We start from the raw sequence: 19,105 nt of genomic DNA on the forward strand, positions 1-19,105 counted from the left end.
CTGCACTAAGTGAGAGAGGGAAGCAAAAAAAGCCTGTACTGTTCCTAGGAGCTGCTTGCAGGCCTGTTGCAAGCGGTGACACTCATAAAATGAGCTGTACAGCCTCTGTACCCTCTTTATCACAATGCCCTACCCTATCCTTTCCTATTAGCGCTTGGCAGGGACAACAAAGAAACAGGGCCAAAGACAAATGCTGAGTCCTACTGTGTTGCTGATGCCTGAAACAAGTATCTCTGCCCTCCCTCCATGTTCTTTCCCCTCCCTCAAATCCACCTCATGCACTCGAGATGCTGCCCACTGGCTTTTGCCCATCATCTGCCCAAACCATGCCTGCTCCGTTTTGGGTGTACATCCTCATTCTCAAAAGGCGGTTGGACTGTGATAGAGGATCTTGGAAAGCTCCTGTCCTTCCCATCAGGAATTGAAATGCGCCTGGATTAGGTGTTTCCAACCTTTCTCCATATTCGCATCCTTAACATTTTTCCAGTGCTCAGACGCCGCACAGTAAATACAGACCTGCTTTCCTTAATCATCTTCCGCAGACCACTCCCACCAGACAGGGCTGCCCCCAGAGTCTACCAGCTGTCCTCAGGCAGAGTTACCTGTTGTCTTTGTACAAGAGGCATGAGTGATCCCCAGAGCACCACTTCAGCTCAGATCATCATTTGTGGATTTCTCGCCAACTTTCTCTGCGGTGCTGAGAGCTGAAGAGAGGAAGATCCCCTGACATAAAAGCAGAAGACCCGAGTGTGCCATTTAAATTCTAGGAATCAAACCATTTCAACTCCTCGTTGGACGGAGAATGACAAGCTTTCAGGCTAACATGAAAAGCTGGATTTATAGATACGCAAACATTTTGGTATAGTTGAGTTTTCCTGCCTGTGGAAAATTAACCTTCTTATCCAGTAGAACGTGCTTTGGGTCATGGCAGCGAGCAGATGTCTATAATCTCCTGCACGTGGAGAATTTCCATAACATCAGAATTAGCAAGAAGTAAATGGGGAAAAAAACCCTGAATGGAAACAAATGGAAGACTGACGTGGCTGCGTTCCACAAAGTACGTTCTGCAGCTGCATCACTGCTCTGGAACAAAGGGGAATATAATTATTGTTGTTTTACTTTCATTTCCCCTTAGCAAAGCAAAAGCCCAATACAAGTGGCTGTTATTTCTGCAGGAGAGCGCTGGCTGAGGTGAGCGTATGAGGTCACGCAGGGAAACCTACGAGGAGACTATTTCTTAAGCCTGAGTAGCTCACACACCCAGTAAAAAAATAGATCAGTAGAACTCACCAGTAAGGCTTTGTTACTGCAGAGCTGAGTCAGGGCTTCGCAGATGCCCCGAGGATAAGACTCCGCCACACCTGCAGGGGTAGGGCAGGACTTGGCTGCTCTTGCTGTCGGCAAGGAGAGACAATTGCTGGGGGGGGGGTGTGCGGTGGTGGATCTCTACTTCTTTTGTGACAGCTGCCTCCCCCCCCAGACACGCTCCCAGCCTTCCTTGGTAGCAGCAGCCCCTCCATCCGGGGCACTAGTGAAGGTGGAATGGGCACGCAGGAACTCTTGTCATTTCTGCGTCGATCAGGGCAGTGTCCCTCCCCGACTTGCTGCGGTGCTGCCACAAGCTTCTCTGCCCAACTCCAGAGGCAGAGCGGCCACGCAGGGCAGGGCAGGGGGAAGGGGCCTGTTGTGCCCCAGGGAAAGGAGAGCTTCACGTGGCCCCCACTGACTCTCCCTGGCTACAACCTCATGGGAAATCTGACTTCCTTGGAGCTGTTCCTGGGAGGACTTGGAGGTCTCAGGCTCCCACCAATGTCATTGAGATCTCTGGATACAAAAAGCTTTGTAGGCCTGTCCTTAAAGCCCCACACATAGGTAGCAGGACCTGGGGAGCCAGCCTCTGCCTGTGAGCTGGTGTTGCTCAGCCATCTTGACCCAACAGCAAGCCACCGCAGGTAAGCACAGTGCTCTCTTTCAGGGAGGGACCTTCTCCTCATCAGTAACTGCCCTAATCTCCCAATCCTTTTCCGAGGCAGAAACCCCCCAAGGTAGCTGCAGATCCAGCCTGGAACATGGCATCTGCCTCCTGCTCGCAGGGGAAGTGAGGCTTGTAATGGTCATCCCTCCCTGTAGCCAGGGGGTTCTAGGTTCATTTGCAGGGCCGAGGTGATTTGCCATACAGGCAGGCGCTCAACCCATACACTACTTGCCTCAGTTTGTTGCTTCCTCCTTATATGTGACAGCAAGAAATGAAGCTCCTTATTCTGTCTCCCTTCTTTGCATTTTGGAGGTAGTTCTTTGGGCACAGAGGTATAAGACTTGCACCACTTTCTTACTTGCTTGCAAAAATCTTCATCGCTGTGGATAGAGAAAAATAAATTAACAAAAATTACGTAAGGAGGAGAGATACAAACAACAAAGCAACTGAGGTGCAGGATGTGTCTCACCAATCTGTGTATAACAAAGTGCTGGAACCAGTGAGGTCCCACAGTATAGTGCTTTAAGGTGCAAGATGTGTGCTGGCAGTGCTGTAGGGTCTGGGATGCTCCATGCTATGGGGTTGGTGCTGATGTGGAACCCCTTCCCAAGGCCAAGGCAAACCCAGGAACACTGGGAATGGAACCAAAGAAAAGAGGAGTTCATCACTCTGGTGACACGGCATTAAGTTGAGTTTAGATGCACTTTATGTAAGACTTTGCCTCAAAGCTGTGGTGACTGTTGCCCATGTGAGTTTGCAGTGTGGTGGTAGCACGACCCCAGCCAGCACAGCTCCGTTTGTGCTCCAGAAAGAGAACTGAGGAGAGAACAGAGGAGAGAATGACATGCACAGGCAGAATGGCTGCCTCAGGGCTCAGGTAGCATTTGGATGGCTAGAAAGGGAAAGAAAGACGGGGCTTGTTTCTTGTTTAAAGGGAAGATTTAGTATTTTCCTTCTCTTCAGGGAGGGAGGGTGACTTAGTGGGGGTGATACGCAGTTCTTGGGACCATTTTGCATTAATTTGCTTCTGTTCTTCACCCGAACAAGCATTCATGCCCTAAAGCTTCAGCATCCTGGAGCCTGCCTTAGCGGCAACCAGGCCACAGAACACTGACTCCCTCCTCACGCACAGGAGATGAGAAAGAGATCAAACGAACAGCATCACCTGCGTACAGGTACAGTGTATCTACCATTGGTATGGTGGTGATTCCAGTTAATGGATCAAGCATGACTGGAAGGAGGGAAACTAGAGGAAGAGCTCTTCATTGCAAAGTAAAAAAAAAAATCCCAGACAACTTCAAAACAACGTTCTTGCATCAGGAGTTGAAAAACTCTAAACAAAGGAGAGCACAGGGGAGAAAAGACCCGTCTCTTCCCAGCCCCTCGCCTTCAGGAGCCGTAGCAAGCAAACTCCTGGGTCAGGGGTGGGGGGGAAATACACAGGGTCCTTCTACTGACTTAATCCATCTCTTCTAGTTCTGCTGGACAGGAGAGCAGCTCTGGGTTGGGAAAGCTCCTGCTTTTATGAATGCCATGACATTGTTTCCTCACAGGGGGGGAAAGAGCGCAATAGTCTGTGTGGGAAGGATAGGGGGTTGCTATTTTAATTCCTTTCCCACCTGCAAAGGTTGTTGCTTGCCACGTTCCTCCCACATGCCTGGTTGCCATCAATCCTGCGCTCTACCCAAGTGCAGCCTAACCAGAAGCGAAGCAGAAAAGTAGTTTAATGCCTCTTTCTCCTGTTTTCTCTTTTTTTTCCTCCTTTAGTTTTTCTGCATTTAAACTCTTAACAGACAGACAAGGTGTGACAAGAGGCCACGTAAGGCCTACTGCTTAGAAACGCCTACAAAACTACATTTAGTTGCCAACACAAGCGTCTTAACCGGTTGACCAGTGAGAACGGGCAAAAAACCAAGCAGAGGCCCTGCATTAATGTAGTGAGGGCAAGCCCCAATTATTTCACGCTATTATCTGATAACAATGCAGCGTGCAATCTGTCACATGCCTGTGGTGCTCGAAAGTCCCGCTCAGCCCTTGGTAACGAAGTAGTTCCTTATCCTTCAACCAACAAAACACAGCTGCAACAGGAGCCCTCCTCTCATTCCTGGGAGCACGTCTTACTACTCATGGCCAGCGATACCATGAAAAACCCACGAAAGACCACGCTTTTTGTCATTAATATGATCTTTAATAAATGGAATAATGCACCATTTTACAGCAAGCCTTTTCTTTTAGACCTAAAGAATAGCCTTTTAAATGTTCTTACCCAATGTCTCTGTATCAATACAATCTCTTTATTTAGGTTTATATATAACAAAGCAATTCTTACAAGTATTCATAGAAAACTCTGTAGTGGCTTCAACAATGTCAGCTTTCATAGTGGCATCCACAGATGATTAAAAAACAAAAATTAGCTTTTTAATTCATACTCACACTGTTCCATGAAACACAACTTATACAGCATAGCAAGGGTACTGGGCAGCTTATACAAAAGAAATAACTGAAAGCAATTATTTATAAATTCATACATGATAGTTCCTCAGTCATTTGAGAGAAAAACCAAAAATACCCGTTAACAAAAGGGTTCTGATGAGACTCCATATTCTAGGGTTTCTCCCCCTCTTCCCCAGAAAAGCTCGCTCAGAAAGTAATGCTCTCTTTACAGTCTTTTGTAAGGAAAATGGCAGTTTCACATCTCCTCATTTCAGCTTTGACAGAAGACCAAACCCTAGAAATCAGTCTTTGCCATGTTCATTTTCCTCTTATACTGCATTTGGGGGGAAAAATAATCAACAGCGATTGTAAAATATGATTCTAGCTTATATAAATGTGACTAGAGCACACCTTCCTCTAGAGACAAGAAGCAGACAAGAAACATTACATACAAACCTTTTTAAATACATTTCAACAGTGTGAAAGAGAGGAGAGTCGTGAATCAGGAAATTCAGAAGTGACAAATGAAAGTCAGCTATAACTTGGACTTGCCTGTTTCTTTGTTCTTATGACTTTTTACAAACTACAGAAACATTAACTATTTTCTTTCTTTTTGAATAAACAAGATTGAAGCGTGATACTTCATGATACAGTTCTGAAGCACAAAAAAAGTGAATCAAGTGCTCTAGAAATAAAACCTCGCACAGTTTTGCTCTGTCTTAAAAACAAGTGATGAATGGGCTACAAAATGTGACTTTTGGGAGACCTGGAAACTAGGCAGTTATAAAGGCTAATTAATTCTGCTTTAACATAGTTACCAGGCAAGACGCTATGCCCCTGACGGATGTATGCTCCCGTAATATATCTGCAGAATCCTGCAGGAACTTTGCCGAAGTCCTTCCTTACTGTGACAGTTAGGGCATCTGTTGAAGCATGACCTATGCATTGAAGTTAACCAACCGAATGACTTGCAAATTTACACAACTGCTGATCAACAGGCTTTTAAAAATATCTGACAATTACATTATAAATTAACGTAACTTTGACTAGTTTCCTGGTTATTATCCACAAATGTAGATTATACCACAGAGAGATGAATAGAAATGGGCACAAAAAAGTCATTCACACTAGGAACGCACCACAGCAGCCACTAAATCAGACCTGCGTGAAGTCCAGATCACCATTAAAGGGCTCTCGTGTAAACGAGGATTTATCTCGAAACCTCCTGCTCCCGCTGCTGCAGTTCCACTTCTTGACAATAACCACAGCTGCACTGGTTCTGACCCAGCCCGGCAGCCCAGGCATCGGCTAACACCCCTCAAGACGTCGGTAGCCAGGGTTCGCCCATGCGGTCCCACATTCCACCTTAGCTTTTCCCAGGGCTAATAAACCTCCCAATAATCTTTTAAAACCACTGCCAGCAGAACCCACCCCTCCTTTGCCCATAATCAATGGCAAGCTCCTCTTTGATTTCAACAGCATTCCGCTCAAGCGCTAGCCGATTAGACGCTGGTTTCCTCAGATACATGTGTGCCAAACATGACTCCCGTTTTGATTCACAGGAGTGCCTAAGTCTGCAGAAGTGGAAGTTCTGCTACCAATTTTAATCCAGTACAGAAGAAACCTCAAAATGAGAAATCTGATTTGTTACAATTTCACATCAAAACTGAACCTACTTGTGGGTGTGGGGGGGATCAAAAAAGGGATGTATTTCTACAGCTACAGTTTTATATGACAATATAGAAACCTAAAGTGTAATTGGATTTAATGGACTAAAATACTATCTTTAAATGGCAACCACATACGTAACTAGAGCTACTACATAAAAAAGCCTTGTAAAAATTACTATGTACGAAGTATTTTGGGTTACTTTTTGATCTTTAAGAGAGGTACCTTAAATTTCTCAGCTTCAGAAAAAGTTTATCACGTGCATTCCCAGCTTTTTTTTTTCCCCCTCTCTCTCTCATAACTCCATTCCACCTAAACAATCAGTGACAAGTCTGTCATGGGAGATCTTGCATTACTGGACTACGTGTCGCAGTCTGGTCCCAATTTTACTGTGATGCACTAAAGACAACCTAAAAATGGCATATGAAAAAGAACATTATACTTGCTACCAGTGCTACCATCTGATGCTGTAACTCTCAGAATTTAATCCTGGAATTTATGCACAACATACATATGCATCTAAATACATACAGAGTTTACATAAAAAAAATATATATTTGGCTTTACTGCAGTATGTATAGCTTTTTCACCGAAGAAAGGCTTAAAGTTGAACAAAAAATGATAAGCACATTAAAAAAGGAGGTTAATATATTTACCTGTTAAAATGGATAGTGGGAAACCAGACAGAAAAATTAAAATAATCCAAATTTATGCAAAGTACTAAGTTGTCCAGTCTATAATCCAACTTTCATACACTAATCAATTATATTTCAATTCTCTTTGATAAGCTGCTCCGAATTTTCCAATTAGACATCAGGTCATGCATATGCTACTGTGCTCTGCAATTATTATTTTTATGACTTAAAACCTGCCTGTTTCAGCAATGGGAACTGCCATCATTTTCATACAAGCAAAAATTACATCATAATTAATTTCTCCTGTATTGACTAAACATGTGAATTTTAAATTCTCCCTAATTAGGCTGGAACTTTCCATAATAATGTTTCAATGGCAGAATGGCTATGATCTTTTGAATATTTTTTATGACAGAAAATTATAATCTGAACATAGGCTTAGTAACGTTATATTAGTGGACTACTTTTTTTAACATTTAAAAAAGGAAGATCATTAGAGCAAAATGCACTGAACACTGCAACTATGGCATATACAACGTAGACATATATATTTTTAAAGTAACAATTCATTATTATTAAATTTGGCCCAATAATCTATTCCATACAAATACAGAACCTCCTTATTGTCCGTTCTGAGGCAGGCAGGGTTAAAGATTTCTTTTAGAGAAAGCTGATGGGTGGGAAGATACGTACTTTCTAAAGATTTTTATAAGGTGGGGTTTGTTTGTTTGTTTATTTTCTGAAACCTGCCAGCATCCATCTTGCCTTGGTTTTTGTCCCCAGTGCACTAAAAAAAAAAAAAAAAAAAAAAGTATCTGTGTTGCCTTTGAAAATTAGGTCATTTTCGACATGGAAACAAGACACAAATGAATGGCAGTAAGAAACCAAAACACAAATGTTCTTTGCTTCTGAGAATATTCTAATGATGACAATATCAATTGGTTTTCTTTAAAGTAGGAATTCCTTTACCTCTAGCTGTGCAATTTAAGTGCATCTTGGAGTTTCAAGAAAGGCAATTTTAATACTAATTATTTAGCGCATGAAGCTAAAGAACATTATAATCAAATTCAGGGGAAGTGTTGCAGATAACCTGACTTGTAAACACCAATTTTAGAAGAAAATAAATCTATGAGGCATGTCTGTTCGAACAGTTAGAATTCACGTTCTAAAAATCATGTTATGTTAGCGAGTAGCTCTATTACAGGGAACAGAAAAAGAGACAATGCATTAACCTAAGCAACTCTTCTGGCTTCTGCTAACACATCATTTTCTAAAATCAGTAAGATTTTGGATTTTGGCTTATATATACAAACATCAAAATGTTTGCTCTAACATTTTACTTGAATTATACATTATAAATTACCATAACAAATATTCTACTGTTGTCTATTTGACAGTGGCACAATTCATAGGTATTTACACTATCATTCTGTTTTCATTTTGCTATATTTATCTTGTCTGCAATATACATGAGAAATTGATAGAAAATTATCAACTTTCATCATTATCCTTTTTTCTTAAAAAAAAACCCCAAAACACCCAAACCCAAAAACAAACACAAAGAAATAAACCACATTTGTCTCCCCTGATTATAGTACATTTATCAACCATCCATGTGTCTGATCTGTAGAATTCTCTCTTACACGTATTTCGTTTGGTTAAGGATGATTCCCCATCCTACGAGACACAATTCAATATAATTTAATTTACAGAGAAAGTCTTCTGTGGAGATTGGATTATGTGCTGTGAGCAAAAAAAGGGCATTACTAAATTAAGCATTAAAACCAAACTGCTAATCTGATCTCATCTAGCTGTGCAGAATTACAATATTTTGGTACCTACTTAGGAGTTTGTTTTGACTGACCTTTAAAAACAAATAGTTCTTCTCTGTTTAATCTATAGGGTATTTTACGATAAAATACGTATTTCTATCATGTTACAAATTATATTTATCCATGGTAGATTACAAAGCCAATACTTTCTACTATAGTTCACCCCAAAGACCTTCCAGCAACCGATAGAAATAGATAAAGGAAAAGAAACTATTATGTTTGCTTTCAGAATGTTTAAGGAAAACTGTAGAACAACATTTTCATCTGGAATTAAAATGATTTTGATTGCATTGAGCATAAAAAACTTGGATTTCTTACAAAGGATTGGCCTGAAAAGAAAGGCTTAATCTGTCTTAGCAGAAAGAAGCAGTAGTCAGAGCAAATAACTTTCCTCTCCCCAGAGTGTTTTGAGTTAGATAAGAACGTCCTAAATATGCTTTTCAGCCCACATTCTGAAATGCTGATGGATGATACATGCAAGGCAAAGCAAAAAGTCATTGGGAAAGGAGTGAGGAATCTTCAATACGCATGATGCAGCCATCATCTCAAAACAACATACTGTACTTCAAATGGAGACTCAAAGAAGGCCAAAAGAGAAGAAACCCGCAGCCAGCATTATGAACAGAACGCCAAAAATTCTGATTCAGGTCCTGAAACCCAGCTGAGCAACTGGCAGGTTTTCAACATCTGGGATGCGAGATTGCAGCAGATGGGAACGCCAGAGAGCGAATTAAAAGTAAAACCAGAGAAAGGGTGCATTTTTCAAGAGGGGAGATATAACTGTATTTATACAGGCAGATAATACAATTATGCCTCAGAGACGAAAGGTACTACTTGAACTGGTGCTTAAAGAACACAGGGAGCCCAAAATGTGTCTCAAGGCTTGTATTTCTACAACTACACTTAAAGTCTGGATTTATAGAGTTATCTCTTGGAGATATCTAGGAGAATCTAAGAAACATTAAGAAGCATCACAAGAGAAAATCATCGCAATCAAGCATAAACAAGGAAGTTTGGGAGACAGCAAGGATCAGATGTAGGAAGGCATATATTATGCTAGTTGCATCATCAGATACAGAAGAAGAGGGTTGGCAAAGTTTACCTCAGGGGGAAAAAATAATGTAACAGCAAGGAAACAAATGAGCTTGAAAGCACAGAGCATCTGTTTCAGTCAGCTGAAGGGAGACAGGCTGGGGGAGGCAATTGTTTGCTGCCAGTACCCTGCCACAGGAGTTTGGCAGGCTGACTGAATAGATTTTCTTTCTTTGAACATCACCAGTTTTCAGATACAGCGAGATAAAATTTTGCTCAGTACCAGAGACTGACGTGTGTTATAGCTTTTTTTATCTAAATAGTTTTTACTCAAGTGTTTGCATTCAGAAAGAATATTTCTCAGGTGGAAGGAGGTCCTGACCAATAAGGAAATTAATTTTCTCTCAGCAGACAGTAAAAACAATCATTCTGAAAAAAGGTAAGGTTGAGATGGTGAAAAACCAATTTATCTCAATAGATATTACATTCATGTTCACTGGCACCTAAAATCAATATGCATACAAACTGAAAGAAGGGTCTAAGCAGAGGGAAAAAACCCCAACCTTCTCCCCCAAACACTCATAACCATGAATTTTAAAACCATGCAATAAATTTTAAGATGAATGAGGGGCTCTAGAAACTCTGAAGGGAGGAAGAGTTTCAACTCAACTCAGCAGCAACAGTCAATTAGGATGCGCCTATCTGCATAAACAGTCAGGCTGATTTTACCCCAGACTGTCTGTAAAGAGGTAAATCAGGAAAGATTTGTGACTCATCACGAAACTGTTTTGTGTCAAATAAGATTCTGATTTTTCCTCTGTGTAAACAAAATACGTTTGCAATCTATCTTCACTAGCACTTTTAAGTATGACAGTTATTCAGGTTTCTGAATAAAATGTATTTTTCAAGGTACATCATTACTGATCTAAATAAGGTTTTACATAAATACAAGGGAGTGAAACTGCACACAAAATGAAATGGAAAAAATGGCTGACATTGTTTCCTTACATTTGTTCAACGTTTTGTTATTCAGAACTTCACAGGCTGGCATCTACTGCTATAAAGGAAACACATTTTGATTTGGAAGGATCAAAGGAAATTTTCTGCCAGTACCCTGCCACAGGAGTTTGGCAGGCTGACTGAATAGATTTTCTTTCTTTGAACATCACCAGTTTTCAGATACAGCGAGATAAAATTTTGCTCAGTACCAGAGACTGACGTGTGTTATAGCTTTTTTATCTAAATAGTTTTTACTCAAGTGTTTGCATTCAGAAAGAATATTTCTCAGGTGGAAGGAGGTCCTGACCAATAAGGAAATTAATTTTCTCTCAGCAGACAGTAAAAACAATCATTCTGAAAAAAGGTAAGGTTGAGATGGTGAAAAACCAATTTATCTCAATAGATATTACATTCATGTTCACTGGCACCTAAAATCAATATGCATACAAACTGAAAGAAGGGTCTAAGCAGAGGGAAAAAACCCCAACCTTCTCCCCCAAACACTCATAACCATGAATTTTAAAACCATGCAATAAATTTTAAGATGAATGAGGGGCTCTAGAAACTCTGAAGGGAGGAAGAGTTTCAACTCAACTCAGCAGCAACAGTCAATTAGGATGCGCCTATCTGCATAAATAGTCAGGCTGATTTTACCCCAGACTGTCTGTAAAGAGGTAAATCAGGAAAGATTTGTGACTCATCACGAAACTGTTTTGTGTCAAATAAGATTCTGATTTTTCCTCTGTGTAAACAAAATACGTTTGCAATCTATCTTCACTAGCACTTTTAAGTATGACAGTTATTCAGGTTTCTGAATAAAATGTATTTTTCAAGGTACATCATTACTGATCTAAATAAGGTTTTACATAAATACAAGGGAGTGAAACTGCACACAAAATGAAATGGAAAAAATGGCTGACATTGTTTCCTTACATTTGTTCAACGTTTTGTTATTCAGAACTTCACAGGCTGGCATCTACTGCTATAAAGGAAACACATTTTGATTTGGAAGGATCAAAGGAAAGGTAGTGAGCTCAGATTTTTTTTTTTTTTTTGCTCCTTTTTAAAAGCCCTTTCAAGTTGGGGAAAATTCATGCATTGTCACCTCAGACCACAATGTGATATAGGCAGCTGCTTCAAGCTGGCTACGGTGTGCAAAGTTCACTGTCATGACCGGCTGACTGCTCAACTGTCAGGGAAAAATTAACAAATACAAAAAGGGGAACATGTGGCAGTTTTAGAAACACACTTTTCAATAAAGCATACTGTGAACTATAGACTATTGCACATTTCAACATGACACAAGAAAAATAAGGGGTTCAAAAGAGAATACACTTTGTAACATAGAAATATACAGACTAGCTTGTGCACAGAAATCAAAACATGGTTACAAGACACCACTGCAGTCAAACCTGTCTTATAGTCTGCTTATGATCTTAGTGACCTTAAGAAACTGGTCCAAACTGATTATCAGCAATACTATTTTTTTGTTACTTTTTCTTAAAAAAATATTTTGAGACCACATTTTTGATACACATATATATATTCCGTGGTCAAAACAGACAGACTTAACTTTAGCGATACTAAATAAAAGTGCAAAAACGTTCAAAAAATAAAACAACATAAAAAAATATGGAAGCATAAGCTAAAAATTTTCTGCATAGCTGAAATCTATTTAAAGCGAGTCCTTGGTAGGGGTTGCTGACAGGAGGAGAAAGCAGTTTTTTAAAATGTCTTCTGCGTGTTTGTTTCAAATAATGCAAAAAAAAGGTCATTTGTCGGCTTTTAAAGTATTTCACAGGCAGTTCACTCCTGCGTCCTTAGATACCATTGTGGTGGCAGTGCCTCCTTCCGCAAGGTAAACAGCAGTGCTAGATTTGGAGTGGACTGCCTGGTCGCTGCCGTTATTGTTGACCTCGCAGTGCAGCGGCTCGGTGGAGATGACCCATGTTGAAGGACGCCACCGCTTAAGTGAGTACGGAGTTTTCACACGTTTCTTGATCTTTTCTCCTGAGCCCGATTTGCCATCCTGTGAGGAGTCACCTACTGAAGAAAAAAAACAAACCAAAACCAAACAAAAAAACAAAAACAGATAGAAAATAGCATTACAAGGAAGATAAGATTAGATTGGAGAGTCCAGGGTTGTTACTCATGCAAAACAGAATAAAAGAACAAAATCTTATCACACAAAAGCAACTGTGAGGCAGAGGCATGTGTATCAGCTACAGTAGCTGCCACTAAAACAAGGGATCAGATTCTGTTGTCTGTCAGAAATTACTTCAGTGAAGTAATTTGCGTTACCTTGAATGCACATTGGCATCAAACAGCAGAATCAGCATTTGACATTTGAGGGGCTTTTGCAATCATTTTGCAATCTTATATTACCTGTAATGGGAAGTACAAAAGAAATGTTGCTACTACAGGACGGCAAAGGCTAAACTTTTAATAGCATAATTAAATCATAGGTCCCTTAATCTTACTTCAGCTGGCAAAGCATTTCACCTGGAGACAAAACGGTCCATTCTCTGTTAAGATCCTCAGTCAGGATTTGGGATGTTGGGTTGCAAAACTGGCAAAACCAACTTTAATACATGGTAACATTTCAGCAGTAGAAATTTGACTGTTAAAAAACCTTTCACTTTACATAACCTTAAAACCTTTCTTTTAACTTAACCTTCAATTAATGAAAGTTACTGCAATAATGTTTTTTCTTTACCTCAGTAAGATTTCAACTCAAGTCAACATGTTAAGACAAAAATTAATGTTTCCTACTTAAAAGGAAGGCTTAAACATTCCACTGCTGAATATTCAACTACATTTCTTGAAAGATCTGTTCTGGTTTGTTTCTAAATCTTTTCTTTCCAAACATGCCTGGCACCCCAGATTATTTCGCTAGTATCACAGCGTCTGTCTAAACATAGTCAGAGGTTTGCAAGCACCTTTCAAAGACTACAGTGCATTCTGGAAATATATTCTCTTAAAATGCACACCAGGAAGCCTTTCCAGCAGCTCCAACAGGCCCAAAGACAAACTCACGAGGATGTACCTAATTTAACAACATGATTACATTTTTACGGTAAAAAGGAGAGCCCCATTGTAACCTCTTAAATCTTTGGCCATAAAACTCTTAAGGCAGTTATTCTGAAGGAGTCTATTAAAATCAACTCCTTCGCTAACTACTTTGATTAATTTTTAATATGTACCTGGTAAACTGACGAAGGATTGCTATAATTGTTGGAGCTCAGATAGCAAAGTGGAGAACGCCTGACTGTCCATCTAGGCTGGGCTAATACAGTAAAATCAGTTGCTTTAAAAGTAATGAAGTGTAGAATTAGTTATTACAATAAGATTATTGATTAAATGCATTTTAGAGCCAGCTACTCTTAGGAGAATGAGAAAAAGTAAGGAAAAGAAGGTATAATGTGCCCCTGAAGGAAGAAACAGGAATCTTTTTCAATATGCTTTGCAGCTGCCAAGGTAGGTGCCTTGCAAGGAATAATGAAAATTAGAAATTACTCCCTTCCTAGAGTCAAAGTAGAATAGTTATAAAGGGACAGATTTAGTCCATGTATGTGGAGGGAAGATAGTGACCTAATATGTGCTGGAGCTGATGGAAACAGGACTGACAGGACTTTATTGAGAAGACTGAAATTGTGCCAATAGAAATTAAATTTATATGGGATTTAGTAAGAGTGCTTTGAGGAGGGACAGGAGACAGAATTATTTTCTATACAAGCAGATATATATAGTTATTAAATAACAAAGCATCAGGGAAACTGTTCAAGTTCTGCAGGCACTTACACTGCATACTACTGCTATCCAAACTATTTGTGGCCGATAGATCCAGCGAATTAGGCCTCTGTGCTCTTCTAGTCTGGGTCTGCCCAGGATTCCTTGCTACATTCTGGATACTGACTGTAGCTGTGTCTGGCACTGGACATGGATTACTGTTGTTGTTATTGGCATTTGTTCGGCCATTATCCAGTGGTCGCTCTCTCCTGTCTACTAGGCGGTCCAGAACACCTTCATCATGGCCAACCTGCTGCTCCCGCCTCAACAAGGGCTCATGCTCATCAGGGCTTGAATTAATATTCAGCCGACTATCCTCTCCACTGAACTGGTTCTGAAGCATTTCCTGGGCCCTCTGTGCTACCGAACTGGTTGTCTGGCCAGACGGCACTGTCCCATTGGCATATTGGGTTGTGCCAGCATGAGAGTTTATGCTGTGGCTTCTCCCAGCCACTCCGTTCACGGTAACTGTCACGACATGAGGTTCCGCAGCATTGATAGTGTTCATCTTGGCAACGCCTGTTTCCACTTGCTTCAAGTTTGATTTGTGCTTGCCACCAAATTTTAACCGTGGCTCCTTTGTTGAATTTTTGGTGTTTAGGGGGAGGCTAGTAGGCCTCTTCGGAAGGTTCTGTTGCTTGGGTAGAGGATAGACCTGAGCAGATGGGACATCTGGAATCAAACATGCTTGACCATTGCCAGCTTGTGTGAAGTCCTGTTGTCCTGTCACCTCTACTGCAAGTTTTATCAGTGGATAAAGCAAGCTGGAACTAGTGCTGCTGAGTGGATCTGGCCCGCTAAACTGCTTAAGTGAATGTTCCATCAGATTCTCATCAGAGCTTTCTTTCAGGTTCTTATCCACTTCTTTTGGATCCAATTTATTTGTCTCTAAGTCCTCCTCTGTTAGCTGCAGACAAACAGGGGTGGGCCCACCTGGCTGCATGACATTTGTAGTATGTAAGTTTGTTTCATCCGAATAAGGCATTTCGGATATGGTGGTCATGCCAGTGCTAGGAGTGAGGCCAGTTGTATTTGTGGTGGTAGTATTGGTGGACAAACTGGTGACACTTGTCTCAGGACTAGGGATGCGAGCTTGCGCTTGTTGCCGCTCATAGTTAATGGAGTTTCGATTCTTTTCCCCTGAAGTCAATGGTGTAGTAGACATTGAATGTTCAGAAGAAATGTTCTTCACTATGCTGTCAGTGTGGTGAATTGAGTCTTCGATGTAGGAAGAGGAAGAGTAATCTGGATATGGCCTTATCTTTGATACACGCCTATGATGCGACAGATTCCTTTAAGAAAAAATAAAGTGATATTAAGATCATATATGTAAAAATCACCTCATATTATAAACCCTGTCATTTAAGAGAGCTGAATGTCCTTCTGTTTCTTTCCATGCATAAACTAAGGACAGATACAGTACAAATGGAGATCTTTTAGTAACTTCCTTGAAAAATCCTGGGTAGCAGAAATTGGTTTTACTAGGACTTCAATTTTGTCATGGATGTTATTTATACAACTAAGTCAGATTTTCTTTTATTTGTCCAATATGCTGTTTGTCCGGTTCACTGCTAAGGTACTGCTCTAGTTGCAGAGAAGTGATGCAGAAAGGGGAAACAAGAACTCAACACACAAGATGGAGAAAGCGGTGATGGGAAAAAGTCACAAGGTCATAAACCATGAAAAATCTATTATTTTAACAATTTAGGTATTCTACAATTTGATCATAATTTTTTTTCATTACAATAAACACTGCCACATACAGCAACATTAGTCTTCTCTCAAATCCACATCTCTAGTGTATACTATTAAGCACTAATGTCAGTTCGGCAAATTCTCGCTCCCTCTGGATCATATATAAGCAGAGAATGCACAGCACCTCTCTCACTGGGGTCAGAATAACAGTGACTTAAATGACAGCCCAGTGTTTCTTTAACTGAAAAGCTACAGGTTTGAGACTTGGTGATTTCCTGAAATCATATTGCCTGCAAATTCACAGTTTTTAGAAGAACATTTTAAACAGAAGTTGGACACATCATTTAGCAAGAGTCCTTAAAGACAATTCATAGTCACTTCATATCTTTGCAAGTCTTTTTGGACAGTTTGCCTAAGTTCAGTTTAAAAGGCTCCCCTGCGAGAACTACGCTTATTTACATAAAAGGTGCCTGAGTTCTGGGGACACATAGCAGATCTTAAGAACACAAGCAATCAGGATCATGTCATACAATACCCATATGCAGACTAGCTCATGTAACACACACCCACTTCATGGGTGCAGAAACATTAAGCTAGCAGCTGTGCTCTAGCTTCCTTCCTGAAGTGAGCTGTGCATTGCATTGGGCATTCACTGCTGACTAAAACCAAATGTTTTCTCTTCTTACCGCTCATTTTGCATGGCAGTTGACATAGGGTTGACTGTTGGACTAACTGATTTATTTCTCTCCCAAATCATCATGAGTTCTGCCATCCTCTCCTCAGCACACTGCGCTGTTAGTCGAGCTTCAGCATCTTGATCCCAACAGTCTTCAATTGTTTCTTTAAGTGACCTCACAGCCTGCCAGGAGACAAACGAACAAACCCCCTTTATCTTAAATTATTTTCCCTTTATACTGTGCTTCTAATTTACTGTTTTATGACAGTATTTTGTATGCATGAAAATAGTCACAAGCTGGTAAGAAACAGAAGATAAACAATTTCATTCAAAGCCAGTTTACCCTAATTAACAGCAATATGCAGGACTAATATTAATCGTACCTCACACACCAACTAGGGAGACAATTATTTAGGAAAAGCTACATTCACTGTTGTTCATACAACCTTCAGCCAGCCCCCTCTGGTGTATGCATGCTCAGCTCACTCTCCCCACCTTAGAAAACCTGCGTACGAAGGACTGATGATATTCCAGAAATGCTGTCATGGTTATCCTCACAATTCACCTAATGGTCCCTGCTTTGCTTCCTTGCAAATAACACAGCCTTGCTCATTTCATCATACTTTTCCTCCTCTGTTCACGACTGTAGCATCCAAATGCCTCATAAATATCAGTGAATTTGTGCTGTGGCAGGAAATTATTGCTGCCCTTGTTTTACAGATGAAGAAACAGAAACAGACACACTTTCCTGGGATCACACTGTGGGGTGAATGGTACAGTCAGGATTAGAGCTCAAGACCACCAAAATATGCTGCCATATGGTCAGAGACCTGGAGAGGAGACAACTTAAATTACAAGCACTGAACACTTCTGCTTCTACTGCATCCGGAGTACAAAAACCAGGCAGACATCTACTGGCCCCTGCTGCCAATGTAGGGCCCATGGATAGGACATGGTTTGCCAGAGCATCTCGCATCTACAGCCCAGCTTTAACCTCTCCAGCACCAATGACTGTGCATAGTCCCAGCGGGGCACTAAGGCATTCAGTGGGTCCTGCTGACTGCCTGTGTGCCAGAACTGCCTTGTTTGCTTCTGGCAGCGAAAGCCAGGACTAGCTCTGCATGCTAGCCAAGAGCTCCTCGCCCACAGAGCGGGCTCCTGGCATCACTTGCATCTGGCAAGTCACTGCTACTTAGTGATGCAGCTACGGCTGCACAGGTGGGGATGAGCTCCCACACAAGCAAACCTTTTATCTCCCTTCCCACAGTAGATTGAAGAGGCCGGAAGGAACTACACCTCTCTTAGGTGAGGGACATGAGTCTAAAAGCACCCTCAAGGGAAAATGACAAGATAGTGTACTGGATCAGTTTTCTCTCCCAGAATAAAACTTGTTCATTTGGCTTCTAGGACTTGATTTAGTCACAATTTAAATGTATATAAGTCAGTAGACACCCCAGTCTCCTGCCTTGCCCTTTGGTAAGACTCTCCCCTACAGGTTTCACCAGCAGTAAATTTAACCAGTATTTAATATTGTCTCTCTTGCAGCAGATCCCTTCCTTTTAATGTTTTAAGGATCATGAAAGGAGCACAGTCATGACTGTATAGATAGTTAACAAAACTGAAGTTACAGAGTTTCACACTTACCACAGTAATGTGTTTTCTATTAATTTCAGGTTCAGAGACACCTATACTAAAATGCACTATTTCTAGCACTCAAAAAAAAAAAATATAAGAGACAGGAAATCTGCATTATTCTATTATCCTATTCATATCCTTCAGTCCTGACCTTTGAAGTCAAGCTTAGGCCCTGCTTTGGCTTTGGCAAATGAGACAAGAATCCTGCTAACATCTCAACTCAGTTTATAGCCCTTGAATTATTTTATGCACATCATCTGCTCGGATTGTTCATTTATACTGTGAAAAAAAATGCTACTAATCAAGGTCTGTATCATAACATGTATGTTCAAGAAGCAGAGTGAGACTGCACAGGTAATCATAAATTTAGGATTCCACATCTTTTGAGTGCCTTAATTATATGACCTAAAAAGTAAAACATTGCTTTTTATTTGTATTTCTCAAATGAAAAGGGCAAATACATTTCTCTAATAGATGAATTTGCATGGAAGTGTTATAACCCAGCATGTCTGCATAGCTTTAAATAATGGACAAAAGTCTTCTATCCCATGCATTAGGTATAGGAGGTTAGGACCTGGAGCTTAGTTTTCTACAATATCTCCCCTAGAGTCCTCATTCAGACATTATCCTAGACTGGCATAGGGTGGAGTAGGCTGTTTGATACCCATGAGAGAACTAGATTGTTTATTTATTCTTCTTTTCTCTTAAGCAGTGGTGTAAATCCATGTGTAGAGAT

At 40.6% G+C, this 19,105-nt stretch overlaps 1 protein-coding gene across 1 annotated transcript in view; it reads right to left on the reverse strand.

Moving 5' to 3' along the window:
- Window positions 1–11,632: 11,632 nt before the first annotated feature.
- Window positions 11,633–19,105, reverse strand: part of BMPR2 (bone morphogenetic protein receptor type 2) — a 104,759-nt gene continuing 97,286 nt past the window's right edge. Inside the window, exons 11-13 of the mRNA XM_035899100.1 lie at window positions 16,745–16,917; window positions 14,376–15,655; window positions 11,633–12,620 (exon numbers count right to left, since the gene is read on the reverse strand). Coding sequence (XP_035754993.1) covers window positions 12,370–12,620; window positions 14,376–15,655; window positions 16,745–16,917 — 1,704 coding nt within the window. The 3' untranslated portion in view covers window positions 11,633–12,369. The remainder of the gene's footprint in view (window positions 12,621–14,375; window positions 15,656–16,744; window positions 16,918–19,105) is intronic.

The sequence above is a fragment of the Egretta garzetta genome, unplaced genomic scaffold (assembly GCF_000687185.1).
Source record: "Egretta garzetta isolate BGI_Z169 unplaced genomic scaffold, ASM68718v1 scaffold297, whole genome shotgun sequence".
NCBI lineage: Eukaryota > Metazoa > Chordata > Aves > Pelecaniformes > Ardeidae > Egretta > Egretta garzetta.